This window comes from Ciconia boyciana, chromosome 3, assembly GCF_034638445.1.
Source record: "Ciconia boyciana chromosome 3, ASM3463844v1, whole genome shotgun sequence".
NCBI classification, from domain to species: Eukaryota; Metazoa; Chordata; class Aves; order Ciconiiformes; family Ciconiidae; genus Ciconia; species Ciconia boyciana.
Genome location: NC_132936.1, coordinates 95,239,368 through 95,259,445, shown reverse-complemented (window position 1 = coordinate 95,259,445; position 20,078 = coordinate 95,239,368). Strand labels below are relative to the sequence as shown.

General features: G+C 42.8%; 2 protein-coding genes across 2 annotated transcripts in view; one reads left to right on the top strand and one right to left on the bottom strand.

Moving 5' to 3' along the window:
- The first annotated feature begins 10,975 nt into the window (after positions 1 to 10,975).
- Positions 10,976 to 11,735, top strand: SAYSD1 (SAYSVFN motif domain containing 1). Its single transcript, XM_072856704.1, has 2 exons — positions 10,976 to 11,168; positions 11,249 to 11,735. The coding sequence occupies exons 1-2, from the start codon at positions 11,010 to 11,012 to the stop codon at positions 11,540 to 11,542; spliced, it is 453 nt and encodes a 150-aa protein (XP_072712805.1). The 5' UTR covers positions 10,976 to 11,009; the 3' UTR covers positions 11,543 to 11,735.
- Positions 11,736 to 16,227: 4,492 nt separating this feature from the next.
- The window catches only part of GLP1R (glucagon like peptide 1 receptor), an 88,578-nt gene continuing 84,727 nt past the window's right edge, over positions 16,228 to 20,078 (bottom strand). The window contains exon 13 of the mRNA XM_072857735.1: positions 16,228 to 16,468. Within this exon, the coding sequence (XP_072713836.1) occupies positions 16,301 to 16,468 (168 nt within the window). The 3' untranslated portion in view covers positions 16,228 to 16,300. The remainder of the gene's footprint in view (positions 16,469 to 20,078) is intronic.

Here is a 20,078-nt window from a genome sequence, read left to right as displayed (position 1 = left end):
TAGCATTCCCTGAAGAATTGAGCTGCACATGGAAACTCCATGCATTTGCCAACTTGTGCGTGGGACAGCATCGCAGGAGGAACATGGCACCAGAGCATTCCTCTGCAGGTCTTGGGGATGCTTTCAATGAGAAAGTCCCCAAGCATTTCCTTCTCCCTATTTTGTAGTTCTGAAAAAGCAAAGCATTTGCTGCAACTTGCCTTCTTCATATCTTCCTGAAGTTTGAGAAGCATTTACTCTTTACCAAGTTCCTAGTCCAGGACCTATACAATTGCAGCTCTTCAGGGTTCCCCCCCACCTACCCACCACCAGCAGCTTGACTCCAGGCCTGCCCTGCAGACAGCCGGCTGCGCTGGTGGAGATGGGTGCATTCACCCGGGTGGAAAGAGGAGCACTGGAAACCCTTCCTCTCCCAATAACGCCTTTTTGCTACCACCTAGTGGACATAAGCAGGTGTGATAAAACAGAGTTTTGTAGAGAGGCGGGTGTCAGTAACAGGGAAAGAATGTGGACAACTGTGTACAGACATTTCCCCTGAATTTCTTTGCTGTAAGATTTTGCTTTGCTGTTTCTGGGCCCTGACCCTGCTGCTCTTACTGCTGGTCCATGGTGCAGTGCAGGAAGGCCAAGGCAGAGCTGTCTCATGCTCTTACCTGAGATCTGCCTGCCATGATGCTACAGCTCCTTCATCTGGTGCTCCTAGGGGCGTGATGCTTGCTTGTGCTTGGCTGCTTTGGGGTGATGCATGCTGTAAAACTGCCTGAGATCCCAGAAGGTCCCCGATAGTGTTTATATTGCAGGAAAGACCTCAGTTGTGTTCTGACCCTGCACTGGGTTTCATCAAGAGATCAGAGGAACCTTTGTTTAATCTCCTGGACCATGACATGAGGGCCACATTTCAGGAGACGTCAGTCGGCAATAGCAAAACACTATAGCAACTTGTCTGAAGACCACAGAAGTGTATGCCAAGTCAAGAACCTTGATTTACATGCTGTAAAATGTGGCTCTTGGCCTTAAGAGATTACCACCTATCAAATGGAGAGAATATTTTTGTCTTAAACCGGATGTATACACCAAAACTGCAAGTGCAATAAAGCATTAAGAGCAACAGTTATAATGAAGCACCTAAGCACTGTTGGATGGAAGTGGCCTCGGAAGCCTTATGGCCCTGCTAAGTGTTGAGAAGGGGACGGGAGGACCGAGGCTGTGACCTACGAACGTGGATTTCATTTTTCTGCACTAAGCCAAGATTGGAGAACACAAAAACATAGAACAACAGGAGAGGGCATCAACTCACTTGTGAAGTGAGGCTGAGGTAGCGATACGGCAACTAAAGACAGACCCAAATTGTGACCAGTCTGGAGGTATGGTACAAGTTATTTTGGCTACATAGCCTGCAGGTTATGATGCATAGTAAATACAACCGTAGAGCAGCTGCCATTTTGTTCCGTCTCCAAGGATTTTTTTTTTTTTCAGAGATAATCATAGACACTGAACTGAGCCAACCATATGAGCCTTAGCATTACGTCTATATCTTCCATAAAGAACATCAGGCCAGATACTTGCTAATGTATGTATACACAGCTCTAGTGATTTCTACGCACCAGCTGATGCCTGCTGAGAAGCTGGTTGGTTCTGTCCTGTTGATTCCTGTTGGTTTTGTTCTTTTACTGCATGCTAACAAATCTGGGCAACAATAACATGCAGCAAAAGCAATGCTGGGATAATTATGTGTTTGTTCTCTCTTAGTAAAAATTCTTTCAGGTATATGATCAGTATTTACTTTGCACTTCAGTACTTAAAATCACTTTTGTTCAAAAATGTGAATGAGTACTGATACCCAATGTTTTAAAACCACTACCAGCAGCACAGCTTCTTTTAATGAACACAGAAGAATCTTTCCTAGCACTTCAATTTAAAATGTTGATACTGAACATTAAAAAAAAAAAAACAAAAAGTGGACAGAGTATCAAATTTCCTCTGGAAAGAAAAAGCAATAGTTGGAAAACCTGAAATTGAACTCTGAAATCCATTTAATGAAATAGGCATTAAATATACAGGAAGACTTGATCCATTTTTGGCTCAATATATCACATAAAGTTTCTAAAGAAAATTATTTTTTTGGTATTGGTCCAGAGCTCCCTTTTCAGTATCCCACGGTCTGGAGACACAGATGCTTTTGTGTAGATCACAATAATATAAGTCCAATGTATTTCACTCTGTTCATGCATGTGATTGATTGAATTAAAAACAAATTTAGATCCATCCAATCAGTGCTACAGCAAAAAAGGTCCATCTCCATAAATGCATAAAAAGCCTCTGTATATGCAATTTTACTTTTATTTTGTAACTTATTTACCTCAGAACCACAAACTTATGTTCGTCCCAGAAGGGAAACAGGAATTAGAGAAAGAGGGAGTGTACATTCATCTGACGTAATGTAAATTGTACTTCAGTCCCTAATCCTGGAATTAAATCCCTTCAGGCCTCTGTAGTCAATCCACAAATATGTCTTTGGGAGAGCAGTGTCAGAACTGGCTGTGCCTGCAGCAGGGAAAAGGGAGATATAATCTAAACTCATATTGTGCAGCTTTCCAGTGTTAGCTGTATGAATTACGGAAGTGAAGATTAAAGCTGTCTAGCTCTTGGGCTCATCAATCAGAGAGTGGGTTTTAGAAAAGTATGTTGAAATTCGGTGTGCATGTGATTAAAAACCACACTTATTGAAAGAGAAGGTATATTTTGAAAGGTGAATCTTACCCCACATAAGCAGATAGCATAGATTTAAAATTTCAGTTCTATTTAGATCCCAGAAGATAAACTAATCTGGATTGTGGAATATTACAGTCATTTACAAAACAATAAAATATAAATAAATCACAAGGCAGTCACAGTCTTTCTAAAATTAATTTAAAATTATGAACCAAATATTCTGGCGGCTTCTCTCCAGGCGAGAGAAAACTACTGAGATTAATACAGCAATCTTTAAGGTAATAATCTGAAATGACAGCAGAGGGTGCTATCATTTCTCCTTCGGTCATAAGTGAATCTGTGGCTCTCTTACCCCTTGGGTTGTTACTCTCAAGAATCTTGAAAAAACAAATTCTGAAAGTCAGTCAAAGTTACCCAGAAGGGAGCTAGAGACCACTGATGGAGGAAGAAAACATACACTGGTATGTATTTAAGGCCAGAACTCAACTTCTAAATGTGAAGGCTCTGCAACAAGCAGTTTGATTTTACAAAACTAAAATGTAGAGAATTTTGCTATTGTCTGATGAAATTTCTCTTTGCTCTGGAAACGTAAATGACAGACCTTTTAATATGTAAATATTTCTCCCTTATGAATCCATACATTATCTGCTACAGATTGTTGTCCTTACTATGCTGCTCAAACAGAAATCAGGATAATATTGCTACATGTTCGCAATGTCCTGCCTGTGAAAGCCATTTAGTCATCCTTTGGAAGAACTGACAAAAGAAGATATTGCATCCTTTGCTGCCCTGTGAGATAAACAAATGACCTAGAAACAGCCCTCAGTCTTTTCTGCCATCTGGAATCTCTACTTAACCAGTACATATGAAGCATGGCTTTTCCCCCTTCGTTTTGAAGGTTGATTGCTCAAAGTCTGGCCTATGAGGCCCCAGTCAAGAAAAGTACTTAAACTCTGGTCCAGTTTGACTGAAGGGAGTAGACAGCCCAGGCGTGAGGTTATATGCTGAACTTGCTGCTGAGGGTGCAACGCTGAGTGTCCTTCAGGATAAGCCCAAAAATGCCAAAACATAGCCCATGGTTTCTGAACTCACTAGAGGCAGGATGAGTACTCCTCATTCTCTTACTGCCCTAGAACCAGCCAGACCCAGTTTTGAACTTCACTTGTCCTAAATAAGTAGGACATAAGTATGCATAAGGTACAAAGTTTGTGGGGAATACTTACAGTATAATAAACAGAATAAACTGTCTGGATCTGTCATGGTGGAAAAAAAAAAGTTCTCTAGTTTTTGTGGTTGTGTTGTTTTTAAGGGAAGTAATATGAAGCAATTTTGCGTGAGGCCCGCGGGTCTCATCAAGCAGACAGCGAGGTATGAGCTCAGTTCGGTCCGTCAGGAGATGTAATCCCAACCCCAGTGTAGTCCTGGCAAACTTGCCGCTGACTTCAGTGGGATCAGGATTTCACATCGCAGGGCCTCATCAGTTCAGGAAAGCTGAGGGTCTGGCTTGGTGTCTCCATTTCTCTCAGACCCACCGGAGTGTCTCTGTTCTCGCCTCTGCTGTTCTCACATGCATTCCCTTGTTCTTCCCTCCTTCCTGTGTATTCATCTAGTCCCACCTTTCTGGGCTTTACACCTAAGATCTTGTGTCTTGATCGCTAACCAGAGGAGGCTGCTGCCGAGCCTCTGCTTGATGTGGTGCTTGCTATGGGTCTGCAAAGAACTGTGCTGTTCCTGGGCTCACAGTCAGCCACAAGCCAGGGAAATAACTTGAAGAGAAAGTGCTAACTGGTGGAACACTGAGGATTTTCCATTTTTGAGGATGTTGAAGGTAGGCCTCTGCATTATATATTGGATTTTGGAGTACTGAATAGAATTTTTTTGCAATTCAGGGTTTAATTCAAAGAGTTATTAATCTGTTTCAATAAGCAATGGTGCCTTTTACTTGCTCTCCGCAGTTAGTAAAGGTTGTCTTTCTGTGAGTCTTTTATGGATTTAAGACTTACTTAGATCTTGCTTCTCTTTTCCCATTTTGCCTCACATAGGCTTTGCTTCCAGATCTTTCTTCCATTTATTAGAACAAATATTGGCATGAAAAAAACTCTCTGTGTGAATAATACTCTATTCAATTTAACCTACAAAGCAAGGAACTCAGATTCCTAAGAGCTCTGCCACTATTGCACCTTTTACTCTGGTTGTATCCATTTGGGTCCCTGTGTTTTCTTTACAATCATGAAGATAAATTTGTTGGTATTTTCTGAATGAATTAAAAATCAACTTTTGTGGGGTAAGATCCAAAATAGCATGTAATTACCTAGAGTGGGGCTGAAATTTCAATTAGGCCCTTAGACACAGATCAATTGCACTCTGGACTCTGACTCAATCCAAAATGACAGTTACGAGATGCCAGATTAACAGAGCAGGTGTAGTCACCTAAACATGGCTGAGGGACTTGGACAGAATTTAGATTGCATGGCTGCAATCCAAGACAGCTATGCGCAAAATCTTTGTCCTGGTGATAAGCCAGGCTTTGTCCAGAAAGCTTTCTTGGGTGCTCCTGTGTATCTACAGAAGTGCTGTCATCTTAACTGAGCAGAGCATCCTCATGTACTATTTTCTATAAATTTAATTTGGGATTCTCAAACTACTCATCCCTAGGGGTGGTATGTCGCTCTGGTACACAGCTGAGCTATCTGACAGCTCTGGATTCAGCATAGAGCATTAAAAAGTAATCACCACTTCCAGTAGAAAATGAATGAGTACTTGGGGAACTTTGTACTGGTGGTGATGCCCACGTTTTGTACAATGGTGTAACAGCTGGAGTATTTCCCCACTGAACATTATGTTTTTCACAGCTGATTCTGATGATGCACCAGCCTTGACTCATTGCACTGGTGCGATATAAAGCTTTCTGCTCCTGCCTTCTTCCCATGGTCAGAAGCCCATAAAAATCCTTTCCATAAACGGCAGATGAATTTAGGGATTAAGTTCATTACTGGTGTACCTGTCTTTTATTTGTGTATGCCACCCACTAACTTTCACTGGTGGACCCCAACACAGCTTAGAGATCAAAGCTTCTGTTGCAACGACAATCAGTTATTTGGACTATTCTGTAGCATAGTTTGGAAATAAGTAGTCGGTCATGTGTTTAAATAGCATTTTGGAAAAGTGTTTTCCTATGTCATGCTGAAAGGCTAAAGTTCTCTTGGTGGATTAGCTAGTTTATTCCTGTCTTTGAAAGACTAGGGAAGGCCTCACCCCTAACCTTTTGTCATCTGTTAGCTGTGATCTGACTGAGCAGTTTCTCTTCTGGTGGCAATCATCATAAATATTCCAAAATCCAGTGTAGGTGTTGGGGCTAAGAGGAGATGATAATGAGGAGAAATAGGCCAAAAGAGTAAACTGATAGTATTGCCATACAATCTGACAGTTCGTCAGAAGTAATAGTTTGGACATTTGTCCTGTGGATTATGTGAAGATATACATACGCAACTATTTTATTTTAGGTAAGCTCATTTCTTTCATTGAGAGCCAAGACGGAATAGGACTGCCATGATGTCTCCCTCCTTCATCTTGTGTTCTGCTGAATAATTTGTGGGAATTAAGAAGCAGCACTAAGCCCTAGCAGCTGGTATGCCAATCTCAGGGGTGCAGGTGCAGTCTTACCCCCATTTGGATTGTTTCTAGGCAAATTATATTTATCAGCAAGAGCCTGAGGCTCCAACCAGCTGGCTGGAATGCACATTGCCAAGTGCGATGACAGCTCAGTGCATTTGGATGATGATTTGCCCTATCATATAGGGCAGAGATGTGAAGGCATGAGAAAAGGTTGTTGCAAAGCCCTTCTTGTTGCAAAAGCACTCTGCTCCTCTAAAAATTAAAACTGCCAGTGCTCTGCTGCCCTTTGCGTTTTTGTGGAAGTGGCTGTATAAAACTGGCAGTCAACGTGAACATTAAAGTTAACAGTGTACTCTTAACAAAAGGCTTCTGAAGACTGAGTGTATGTGTGTAAGGGGATAATGTATTCTTCTCTTGTCTTCCTCACTCTTTTTTCACCTTCTGGCATCTAGAATTTTCTATATTTTAAACTCCAATGGATTTGAAGGAAATAAGTGTGGAACCAGAACTCAGATCTAGAATTGGTTTTAAGATGTTCTTTGATGTTCTCTTTACTTCATTTTCCTTGTCTGTAACACGGGGGAAATAGTGCTAGTTAACTGGAGTGCTACAGCATCTAGGAGTCCTAGTTATGGACTGTTGTGGTTAAGTGCTATGCAAATCTAGAATAAAAAAATATTCACTCCAAACCCGAAGAGCCTTATGTATTTCCAACCTCACAAAAGTGCTTTGATAGTTAATTTGCGATGTATTTTTCTAAAAAAAGTTTTGAGAAGAGTGGACTGGTTAAATCCAACATAACAATGTTGACAGGAGACACAAACCAGGGGCTTCCTTTCACTTAGTTATAGTGAATTTCAGGTGGCAGCTGCATTTTTTCCCACCCTATCTATGTGATAAAAATCAAAAGGCAATATTCTGATCTTTTGAATCAAAGTTATGAATATGGCAAAACAATCCCAGCTAGAATGCTCATCGGTTGTTGTCTTCAAAATGTAATAAAATAGTTTATCTCCCTTTTCAGTTACAATGATTTCACTAAATATCTGACATTTACAGCTGACGTTGTACTAGTAAGGGACATTTACTGTGTTCTTTTCCTCAAATGGAAGTTTCCCATGAAATGATAAGGAATATTTCAGAGTTGTGATGGAAACATTAATAATTCTGCTTTGCCCATGTTTTAATGTGTTTAAATATAGAGCATTTCAGCATATAAAGCAGTAACGTAAGTGCTAATATCTCAGCACCTTTTAGCACGCACTGCTGAATATAAAAATGCACACATTTTGAAAACATGCAGACGTGCAAATTTGCAATTCGGAACCTCAACTAGTTCAATAAAAAGACAGACAAAAGATTTCCTTTATGTCTAAAGGCAAAGTACCCTGATGCTGCTATTTTAGGAAGGAAAATTAACGATCATTTTTTACAAAGGAAGCAGCTCTTCTCTGCAGTTTAGAACTGATTAGTAAATGGATATGCAGAAAGCTCTGTATGGAATTAGACAACTATGAGTCTGTGCTCTCCAATCTATTTTATACATGTTCTCCAAGACCTCAACAACTAAAGCTAATGCTCCCTCAGCTCCATTGAACTAATTAAGCTAGGTCATTATATTAATAATGGGTTGCCCTTCTGTCTGCATTTATAGCACTTAGCAAGTCAGTGTGTGTGGGGGTGCTTATCTCATGAAGGAGAAAGCTCCTCTCAATGAATTAAATTAATCCATCAAGAGAATTAATGCGACTTGATTACTGTTGATATATCTGAAAAAGCTGGCATGCACGAACAGGTATCTGCAGCTGTAGGAACACAGTATAACAACACTCCAAACCACTGAGCAGGGCCCTGAGCCTGTACTATTGAATAAAGAGGTTGCTGACGCCAAGACGTGGTGATGGGCTGCTGATGTGATAAATGCAAAGGGTGCCACAGGATCTGAATGGTGCTGTCAACGCTTAGCTTAACTCAGTTGGGTTGGTATTTTGCCACAAATAGTTCTAATGCTTTCTGTCATGTAAGAAGATTTCCCCAAATTAGTTTTCAATTCTCTTGCTTCCTTAAGGAGCATGAAAGAGCAGAGACACTTGAAAATTAATGAAGAAAAACGCTGCAGTCACCCCTCAACAATAAAAAATCAACGCAACTTGGACATGGCTTTGATAGTTTTACTGTTTTGTCAATTCTTTCAGTAGCCACTTCATCTCCTTCAGTTCTCTTGCTGAAGGAGCACCATATCCAAGGTTGCTAATGGTTTGGAAGTTCCCAAGTACTGAAAAAGTAGTTCCTTAAGCTGGTGATAATTGGCTGAGAGCAGAATGCAAAGATTCTTCTGTATCACAAATATTAAATATAATGAAAAGTTGATAGCTGGGATAAAGGAAAAGCTTTCAAAATTGCTAAAGTGGAAAATATAAAGAACAACAGTTTTTTTCTTAGCAGAGAGAAATATGAATGTGGGTTTCTTTGTATTAGACATGACAATTACAATTTACCATGAAACCAAGTTTAAAAAAAATCACAAGTTCTTGAAGTGATCTTAATGCTGCCTCCTAAAAGTTGATGGGCAGTTCCAGAATTTCAGTTATCAAGAACGAAGCATTAGAGATCTATCAATAGCACCCGATATTTTTTATTAATCATTTACTTAGCTGCAGCAAAGGGGAGAAAGACTTGGCTCATAGTCTCACATCCACAAGAAGACTACATTCAATTTGTTTTTCTCATACACAGTGAGAAAGGCATGAAGCAACTCAAGAGTCCCAGAGATGTGTTCTTCAACCTCGCCATGCCCCCGCTGCCCTCCCAACCACTAGCTGAGGGTCCAAAGATTGGGCTTGGTGACCCTTTGTAAGCACTGGAGTAGGGAACAAATTGTCCAGATGGTTTGTTACACAAACAAAACTAAGTGTCTATTCAATGAAGCTGTTTGTTTAAAAACAGGATATATTGAAGTCATTTAAGACTTTATGGATACAAATTTGTTTAGGTATTTGTCTGCAGTGTAACACTCATCTACAGATGAGGTTATTGTAGTGCACTTGGGCTTCAAAGGCGTGATTCATGGCACTCTTCTATGTGTTTCCTAACAACACATAGCAATTTAGGTAGCCCGACACAGCCATAAAATAGCTATTATTTGGATGCACAATAGCAAATACATACTAAACCCAGTAAATATTGAATAAAATCTGATAGCACGTGAATGCAGCTGGGTGCAGCTTGCAAAGGTGGTATTAAGCTCAGGTATAACTATTAGTTTGACTAATGATGCACACAGAACATAATGTGTGGAATTACCGAGCACTTCTCGGAGGAGCTGTTTTCATGAACAGTAGTGCAAGAGGAAGGAAAAAAAAAATCAAAACAAAATAATGTCCTGTGCAGGCTATCTTAAAACATTTTGGACTGTTATTTCAAAATCAAATTTCCACAAATAAAGAGAAAAATGTCATTCAGTGTGGCACTTTTTGCCAAGTCGGAAGGTTAAAAGAAAGTTATTTTGTAACCAAGCATAAAATAGGCATTTGAAAAATTATTTAGCTGGAAAAACCACAATTTTTTCCACATTAAGATAACTTAAGAACACCCAAATTGATTTTTATTAGACTTCTCCTATTCACTTCTGAGCTGACACATGCGTGAGATATTCAGCCCTAAAGGTCACTTCTGAGAAAGCTGTAAGTAACTGGAAACAGCACTGCAAGATGAAATGATGGCTCATTGCTAACTATTACTGCTGGAGAGTGATAAATGTTTTACTCCTGAGGCTAAGAGCCGGCTCCTGTAAATAAAACTCTATTTCTCGGCTGTACCAATGGTTGAAAGATGATGTGACAGACCTAGTTTTCCCGATTTTAGTTTTTCGTTTAAAGAGCGGGTGGGATGGCCCGACCCGGTTTCAGCAGACATCCGCGCCGAGGGAGGCCGGCGAGGCCCGCGGGCCTGCGCGGAAGGGAGCCCACAGCGCGCTTCTCCGCGGCCAGGAGCGGGCGCGCAGGGAGAGCCCCGGCTCCTCTCACCCCACCGAGAGCGGCAGCCACCTGGGCCGGGCCGGGCCGGGCCGAGCGAGCGGGGCTACTGGCCGTGCCCAGCACGGTGCCCTGCTTCGCCACGCCGCCCTTTCCGGGCCACTCAGCGCTTTTCTAAAATGGCCGCTCACCCGCCTAACACAAACGTTGCTGGTCAGCCCGGCTGCTCATGTCTCATTCTCCCTCTCCAGGCTTTGGTCACCCGATGCTTTGTTCTCTCATTCTCCTTTTGTTTTCGGTGTCAACATTAGTAATTAAGGTTTAAATATGAAAAAAAATCAAAAGAGGAAGACCTTTGGTGATTCACAGCTTTTCTTCAGAGCTAAATGGCGGACACAGCTACCAGTGCGGAAAAGGCAAGGCAGGAGATAGCTGGTTGTCTGCGGCTCTCTATGGGGGGGGGCCTAAGCCTCTGCGAGCCTCCTCAGTTCGGGTTTAGGCGGCTCGGGAGCCCCCTCGCTCCGCTTTTCACCGCGGGGCCGGCCCCGGGCCCTGCGCCGGCGCCCCGTCGGGCCGGCCCGCAGGGCGGCGCGCGCTGCCCGGCAACCGCTGCCCCGGGGGCGGGGCGCTCTTCGGCCCCGCCCCTCACGGGGCCGTCACGGGCGCGGCGCGGCTCCCTCCCCGGCCTTGCGCAGGCGCGGGGCGGCCATGTCGGCCGCCGTGGAGCGGCGGCTGGCCCAGTTTCGCGCCGGCCGCGGCAGCGCCGGGGCCCCGCCGCGCCCCGCGGAGCCTCCGGGAAAGGCCGCCGCTCCAGAGGCCGCCGAGGGACAACGGGCCGCCGCGGCGGGCCCGGGCGGCGACGTCCAGGTGAGCGCCGAGGTGGGCGGGGCCGGGGCGTGTGGCGGCGGGCCGGTGCCTGACGCCACGTCTCGTTGCTGCCTCCACAGGCCCGTCCCGGCAGGGCGGTGGCGGCTCCGGTGTGGGCGCGTCCGCTGCTGCTGAAGGTGCTGCTGTGGGCGGTGCTGCTGGCGCTGTTCGCGGAGCTGGAGCTGGGGCTGCCCTACTTCGTCCTCTCCCTGCTCTACTGGATGTACGCTGGCACCCGCGGCCCCGCCGAGCGGCGGCGGGGCGAGCTGAGCGCCTACTCCGTCTTCAACCCCGGCTGTGCCGCCATCGCCGGGACTCTGACGGCCGAGCAGCTGGAGCGGGAGCTGCATTACCGGCCCGCCGCCGGGAGGTAGCGACCGGCCCGGCGGGGACAGCCGCTTTGCGGGGCCGACCCCCGCTACCTCCGCCCGTCCGGGCCACGGACCTGAGGAAGGGCGGGGAGGGGGCAAGAAAAGGGGCTTATTTCTATGCAAAACGCCGCTTGCGCCTTAGTACTGGCCCGGTTTCCCCGGGCGCGGTCCGGTCCCGAATAAAGCCGTAGCAACGCGTGCGCTGTGGTCCCGTTTCCTGTCGGCGCCGGGCCCGGGCAGCTGGCTTCGCCGCTGTCGCAGCGGCAGCGAGAGGCAGGGCCTTGTCACAGCTGTAGCTGTCAGCTTGTCAGCTGGCGAGTTTCAGCTCCTGCTGACCATTGCCACTGGTAACAGGAAGGCCGGTGTCTGACGACACCTTTAGTAGAAAGGTGCTTTTCTTCCCAGCACTGGCTAGGATCCTCTTTCTGAAGAAAAGACGCAAAGCACTATCTGTAGACCGACCGTAGGCTGCTGCTGCTGTTCGCACTCACGTGTTTTACCTAACACAAACAACTGATTTTGATGCAAGCCCCCTGTTCACTTCATATTACAGCTTTCATAGTTCACAGTGTAAGCAAAAAAGATTTATTATTATTCCTGGCAGGTAATACACATTTTTCTTTAACCATCACTTTGAAGAAATTTAGGGTGAGCGCGCAGCAGACATGGAAATGTAAGAGGCCCTCAGACAGAAGAGGATTTGCCCTGTTATTGGATTCAGTCCTCTTACCACAGCACAGCTGATGATGCTTCTCACCGTCATCCCACAGACTGCCAGGTGTACTTCTTGTATGATCCACTGGTATTTTTAATATATAGATCATTGCATTAAAGCAAATCATTAATATTAAGTCATAGTGAAGAGCAGCTGGTAGAGCTTTTGCCTACAAGGACTAAGTTGAGAAGAAAAGTCACAAATTGGTCTTTCAAATCCTGTTTCATTATGCCTTTTCTAATTTATGTTACACACAGTGTTCAGGCTTGACTTACCCCATGTTCCGTCACTGGTTGGGGAAACAAAAGGAAGGGTCCTTTATTGAATTTAATTGGGCTGGAAAGAGAATAATAGATGTTTGACACTGCTAAGCATCTCTCAGTAGCTCTCCACAGCGCTCTCTTAGCTTCTAGAATTGGTCTCTTGTATAAATTCCAAATGCTGCTATTTAAAGCCAAGTACAGAATTTCTGGATTTGCACATACTCCACCATCCTCTGGTAAAAATCCCTCAGAGTCCTCACTATTCTTACTGGTGCCTTCTGACTCTATACAAATAACATGCTGCATTTTGGTTTTGCTTAATATAGCCTCTGCAGGTTCAAAGGCCTTTTTGCAGTGGGCATAGAGTTGCAAATATAAAGCTTTGTTTCTTTGGAGAACCATGAACTGCGAGTCTTTCCATTCTTAGAAAATGTTCTTCTAATTACAGAGTAAGAAGTAGTCAGGTGACACTTAAAAGTAAACACACCAGTAAGTGACAGAATTTTGTGAGTTGAAACTTTATTCACAAGGATAAAAATAAACATAAGTGTAATGTTTACAGGGAGTTGATAATCTGACATCTTGTACAGTCAGATTCTGTGGGTATTTTTTAAAACAAGGAAATACATGCAAATAAATATTACATGTAACATCCATGAGATTATAAAACTTTATAGCAGCAATGCTGGAAATAAAAGTTTTCATTTGCTATAAACTCTAGTTACCTTATGTCCAGCTGAATTTATAGACTCTTTATTTAATGCTTCATGAAACAAGTTACCACAATAAGTGAGCATGAAGCTGAAAGGCACAAGAAATAAAAATTCACACAGTTCATCTGTTCCAGTGCTTTGTGTTACTTTGCTTTTTTCATGCTATTCAAATGCACATTATAAATTCTGAAACAGAGATGGCGTGAATAACAACAAAGGCTTGTAAAAGGTTTTACTGAAGTAGATAAAGTATGATGGAGAAATTGGTGTTTAGGCCTTGCTGAAAGTATTTCTCAAAATACACGATTACTGTAATTCTGCTTTGGTGGCAATTACTTTCACCGAGTTGTTCCCTCAGTACTTAGAGGGGATTTAAAAAGGTTTGAAGAAGTGAGAGTTTAATCAGAGAGGAAAAAAAAAATTCCACCACAACCCTCTGCTTGGCTAAGATCTCACTTTGTCACCTTATTTTTCTCTTGGATTCCAACAAGGCAGAAGTTACAAAGGTAATTTTGACATCTGGTGCTGGAGCTGTTCTTATGGGCCCAAAGCCCTCAGTTCTTAAGTGACTAGGAGGGGCAAAAAGAGCCTAGTAACTCAAAGGCATGTCAAACTGTTGAAAGAATCTTGTGACAGCAACTAAGTACAGGTTTATTACCACACACGTAAGTACTCTATTCCTATGTCTGTCCTCCTTCATTTGTTACATGTACTTTTCCCAGCATAATAGTGAGTTAAAACACTTCTGTAACTTCCTATTGTCATAGTAGAACTACCATCTTGCTAAAAGCGGCACAAGTAGCAGAAACTTTGTTTTCCAGGTTTGCACACAACTAAGTAGGGCCCTGGAAAACTAGCACCCACTCTTGAATATTCATGAGTGAAATTATTCCCTCCAGTGTGCATTATCATACAGCTGTAAATTTCATCTGTCATCATGCTGCCTTTTCACCGACTAGCGACTAACTTTATCAGTCTTTTCCTATTCAAAGCACTTAAGGGTAGATGTTAAATAGAAACATCAAGCATACTCTCTACGTACGGGAAGCTAATTAATTAAATTGCAGGACAGCAGTTAACATACGCATGTAGTAGTCGCGTATTGTATTGATGGTCACACAACATAGAAGCTAGTTATTAAATTTACAGAAGAACCTGAGGTGCTTCATTCCAAGGTCAGCTCTGCAACAGATGTGAGGAAGGGACGGCCTGGAAATGGCCTGCGTAGAAGCCAGCATGCTAAACATACATAAGCCAGCCTGAGAACTGTGGTGGATTTCTACAAACATCTCTGACTTCCCCCCCGGGAGCTCAATTACAAGCATTATAGCAGAAGGTGGTAACCCATCCTCTCTAATTCAATTCTAACCTGATGATTGCAAAACTAATCCACCCTGTTGGCAATGTGGATTCTAATATAATGATTAAATAATCCCATGCAAAGCTATTAGCTTCAGGCAGCAAAATGCTGAATTACATCCCAGAATATCCAGTCCACTTTTCTTGGAATGGGGGATGTAAATGCAAGTGCAAAGAGGGACTTGAAAATACATTCTTTTATCTCTGCTGAGTAGCCTAAGTGCTGTGCCATGGAAATTCCTTATTACAAGAAGCCTACGGACAGGGATATTCTCAGAGCTAGTCTTTGGCATCTTGCCTATAAGGGAGCCCGAATAACTAAGCCGAGTAAAGATACACAGAGCTTGTTATTAGGTGATGCAATGGATCGCATCCTGCTTGTAAAGGTACCCCTGTTTTTTTCCCCAGCATCTCTTGTAAACATCGGGGAGGGCAACAGATAATTAGCAGTGCAAGATGCATTTGCTGCAAGAGGCCTCGCAGTTCTACACAAACAGCCAAAAGCCCGTTGAGTTTTTGTTAGTGTCTGGGGGGGATTTTTTGAACCCCGCTGATGGCAGGCAGGAGGAGGAGGAGGAGGAGGGGGAGGAGGGCAGCCCAGCCTAGCCCAGGCCGGGCGGGAGCCGGGAGCTGTCCTCCGTGCTGAAGGCGAGCCTGCTCCACAGCCGCCTTCCCGAGTGCAGCACCGTGCGGGCATCCCCTGTCTGGAGACCACGAACAAGACTGGCGGAGAAACCAAAGTGAGCCCGCACTGTGAACTACCACATCTTCTCCACATAGGTGAAGTCTGGTAAGGCCAGCTGTGGCCACAAGCTGACTTCTGTGCGTTTGCACCCACAAGAAGCAGAGTATAGCTTAGAAAGAAAATGGCCTCTTGAAGCACAAGTCATCATCCCGTCCCTGTTAACACCTGTGCGCCAACTGGAGAGGCAGAGTACCATATAGACGGAAGGGCTGTGCATTCAGGGGATATTTCCATCCGTGCCAACAGAGATAATACACACCTATTAATAGCAGAAGAGGCCCCTACCAGATACTGGTTTTGGTTTATTTTTTTTCAAGTGAAGCTTAAAAAGAGCATTCAGAAATGTACACCACGCTACCTGCTGTATTGATAGATCTTCAGTTCAGATCTTCAGAACAGTTACCTGCTGTTCTTCACCTACCCAGAAAACAGGTAAGCATATTTTCAACTTAGCTTTGGGAAACTCTTACTACAAAACTGATTCTTCCCTAAAACACAAGTTGTGTCCCACTAAGTTCTTGTTTTCCAAAACTGGTGATAGCACCTTACCCTATCCCCATGAAAGTCTAAATGTATTTTTTGACAATAATCATATTCTGTATCCTTGTAATTTAATCAGTCGATCACTCAGCTCGCCCACTCAACAGTAATAAGCCATTGACCCCTGTGGTTTCAGACTGGATCAATGCTATGCTTAAGTTTTGGACAGCTGGAGGCCTTGTGTGCAAATAGGAAGAAACTCTTTTAACTTACTTTAGACATGATCAATTTTTCCTCTGATGTGTTGATTATATTAGCAGATTGCTCTCCCTAGAAACCTTTGTCCAACAGCCTGCAGGCAATAAGCAGCATATGCTTAAGTTTCTTGCTGGGGATGGCATACTTAAGCCACTTGCTTGGGTATTTAAGGGTTTTCAGGTATATTATACAGTTCATTGTTCTCAGTCTGATTCACCTGAACAAATCTTAGCTGAATGTGGCCTGACACGTGGCAGCATAGACAGTACTGCCTACCGTGCCTCCACTACTGATGCTGTTGGCCGGACACTTCAGAGGTTTCATACTGCTGTCTCTCTGGACATACAAATGTTCCAATCTCCAGCGCTCCCAGCTTTTCCGAAACTCCATCTGAACCTAACAGAAGCAAAGGAGGAAACAAAAGGAATGAATTTAGAACTAATCAGATCTTTAAATGACTCCATTAGAAAAGAGCAAGGAAAAAATACTACTGAGAAAAGCTGGCAATGCTTTAAATCTGCAGTATTATTGCTTCCAATTATCTCATTAGTCCATTGTAGGGTATTCCATATTTAAAATAATGACAGCATTCACTTTTACTTGTAGAAATAAAGCTCTTCTATGCACCAGGAAATCTTATCTTCATTATTTTACTCTAAATTGTATTCAGCTGCAATACTGGATGTACTCTATGCCCTACCAGTACTAACAATTAAGTTGATTTTGCTTATCAGCCATAAAATGACTGAAAAGACTGACTTCCTGCTCAATACTGTCACCACAGGTATTCTTAAAAGTTCTGTTTTAACTTCTGGGTTGATTTAAACAGTATTATGTCTTGGATTATTTTTGTTCTTGGAATATTTATGGGGGTTTTTTTATTCCATATAAAAATGAAGATTTATTCAGAATTGAAAAAACAACAATTAAGCACGTTAAAGACTGTACTTTCCCCCCTCCTTTTTTAAATAGCAATTACCATATCTCATTCCAGATACTAGCTTTTTTTAAAGCTACAAAATATGCTCATCCAGTCACAGGTTCTGGATTAAACTGTGTAACCTCTGTACTCATTTGGAAGTTTATCCAGGGTCTTGTAACTGCTAAACAAGAATGGAATTTAGATCTTCCTGTTCCATGGGCAAAGTTCTTGCCACTTGACTGAAGTAAGAACCTCCATTAGCTTTTAACACATAAGGCAGAAGACATAAAATTGACCCTTCTTTACTCTAGAAAAAGGCAGGAGTGCAACTACAGTAATCAAGTCATTATGGTGTGTACTTCAGCCTGGAAGTAAGTTCACTATAGCTGGGTCACTCAAGTGAGCCGCCTTCGGAGAGTTCCTTTTTGTTTCCTTTTAGGGTCTGGTACTGACAACCAAGAGACTAAATAGGTTGATGGCTGTTCCAGCGCAGGCTTGTCATCATACCCAGGCTGCTGAAACCTTCATACTCTGAGGGAAACTTCCTAGGGAACCAGCTGCTGTATGTCTGTCTTCTCTGCTTGTTCATTGTGAAATACTGAATCTGGGAAGCAGCCCTAAAAAAGGAGCAAAGCCTTACATAACCAATTGTCTTCCCTTGGTGGTTACTTCTAGCAGTGCTTGTCAGCTCTGGGCTACAGCCCTTGTACTGAATACTGTCCTGGTGGGAACCAGCTGCATCTCTGCACTTCTGACAACGGAATCTGTCCCTCCAGTATCAGAACCAAATGGGACAGAAGGAAAGATGCTGAGATAGAAGCTTGTATTTTACCGTAATAACCGTAGGTCGTTGTGTCAAAAGCTGCACAAAGACACCAGAAAAAGACAGCATGTCTGGGATAGCTTGGCATGGAAGAATGAGGGAGAACAGCCTGATAACGACAGAAAAGGAAACAGTGGAATGCAGGGATGATACCGTCTGCAGGAGAAGAATTGACCGTATTACCACCCCAGTACTTGGTACCTTTTGTGGGCATGGAAAACAGCTGGTTGAGTAGGCAGCACTGGGGAAAATGCAGTTGTAGACATTTACAGGCTGATCCTGAAAGAAAGCATGAACGTACTTACTGACAGAATATGTCACTGAGCAATAGAAATGGGTATCTTAGAACCAAAGGGAGGAAATGAGTCTTCAATCTGACTGGACGTGACAGACTGTATCCTAGAGCTATGATACAAATAGCCTGCAAGATTGAGATGAAGTGAATGGGAAGACCTGAACAAAGGACTATATCAGAGATGATGTCTTAGGAATGGATCTGAATGACAAAATATTATTTTTCTCTCCAGAGGTTAGGAAAAGGGTAAAGAGCAGCTCTGCTGTCCATGTTGAATTGAGCTTTTGCCTAGACGGCTGTGAATGTTATGACCGAGGGAATAGGTTAAGATTTATTTTGTAAAGAGGCAGTTCTTGAGCACAGAAGTAGATCTACAGATCTTTCAGCAAAGTAATTAGTCTAGTAACTTCCATGCGTGGATAAGATTCCCCAGAAATAAGCTATACAGGGAAAAGGGAACCAACAACAAAGCTCCCATAATAAAGGGGAAGACAGAAAATTTTTATGTAGAGTATTTTGAAAGAGAAAAGGAAGAGGTATGAGAACTTGGAAAAGATGGTCATGGAGGTTAAAGGTGGAGAAGACTTCTCCCAGAGAGCAGCTGATTGAGCTTAATGAGCTAATAGGCAGGGATGTTGAGAGTGTGGCAATGAATCTGGAATCTGATTACAAAAAAGTTAAACTTTGGCAAAAAAAGATCTCAACAAATCATAGGAAAGTAGGTCTGAAATGGGATGGAATGGAGCTGGTGGAGGAGTTCAATAGATAGTCTGTATAGAGAATGAAAAGAAATTAAAAGAAAAAGGGAAGATTGGGCATTAATTAAAAAAATTCAGGAGTCCTGGAGTCAGGACAGATTCTTTGAGGTAGAAGAGAGTGAAGCATGCTTCCATTGTGGTAGGAAGGAGGCAAAAAAGAGAATGAACCCTGAACCAGCTTAAACTTAATTCTGGTGGAAAAAGGCAGCATCTCTGTGGTTTAGAGTATTTCTTATAGAAAGTAGCACTAACTGCAGAAAAACTGGTCATATTAAGCCCAGCTCATTTTGCAAAGAACATTGGTGATAACAGGTAATCTGATGAGATCCTGCTGTTCGCTTCAGAGCAATATCAGAGAAAATCCAGAATCTTTCAGGTGAAATATGACTGAAATATGAACATATTTTTATGTTTTTCCCTAAGTAGATACTAGAAAAGGACATTAATATCACTTCTAGCTTCTTTTCTACTCTTGATCTGGCACCAGGACTTGCAAAAAACTTTCATTCTGTATGGTTAAGGAAAAAGAAAAGGAGTCAATGAGTCGCAGACAAAAATAAAAATATAGACCACATTGCAAACAAGGATAGTCTCTGGGCACATATAGTCTGTCAGAAGAAAAACAATTTCTCATTTAGTTTAGGGAAAGTTTCTCATATAGTTTAAGAAAGAAATAGAAGAGACTTGACTTAATCAAACTCTTTACATGGCTTTATTTTATGGATGCTGATGACTAGGCTTGACAAAATCCTTCTCCCTTCTTTTAACAAGAGCTGGAACAAGCAAAATAATTCATCCTAGATAGTCTATCAACTTTCTGTGAAGCTCAGCACATTGTGGTTAGATTTTATGAATTACATTACAAAGGCAAGAACTATAGCAACAAGATATTCGGAGGACCTCTTAGAAATGTAGGTAGGCTACTTCACAGTAAGTTTCCTCAAATGAAACAAGCCTACCTGTTTCAGGGCTTGTAGTAAAGTTTGGGCTATGATGTAACTTTGCCCTTGTATCACATGGAGGAAATTATTGGGCATTACTCATGAGAGGCCTGGCTGCAGCTGCACAGGGAATGTATGAGGAAAGGCCAAAGTGAATCAAAAGAAATACATGATGCACTAGTAGACGGTGCTGCATTTCAGGATTAAAGTACACCTGTAAAGCTGTACAAGGGATTTGAAACAAATATTCTCTAATTCACACTTCAG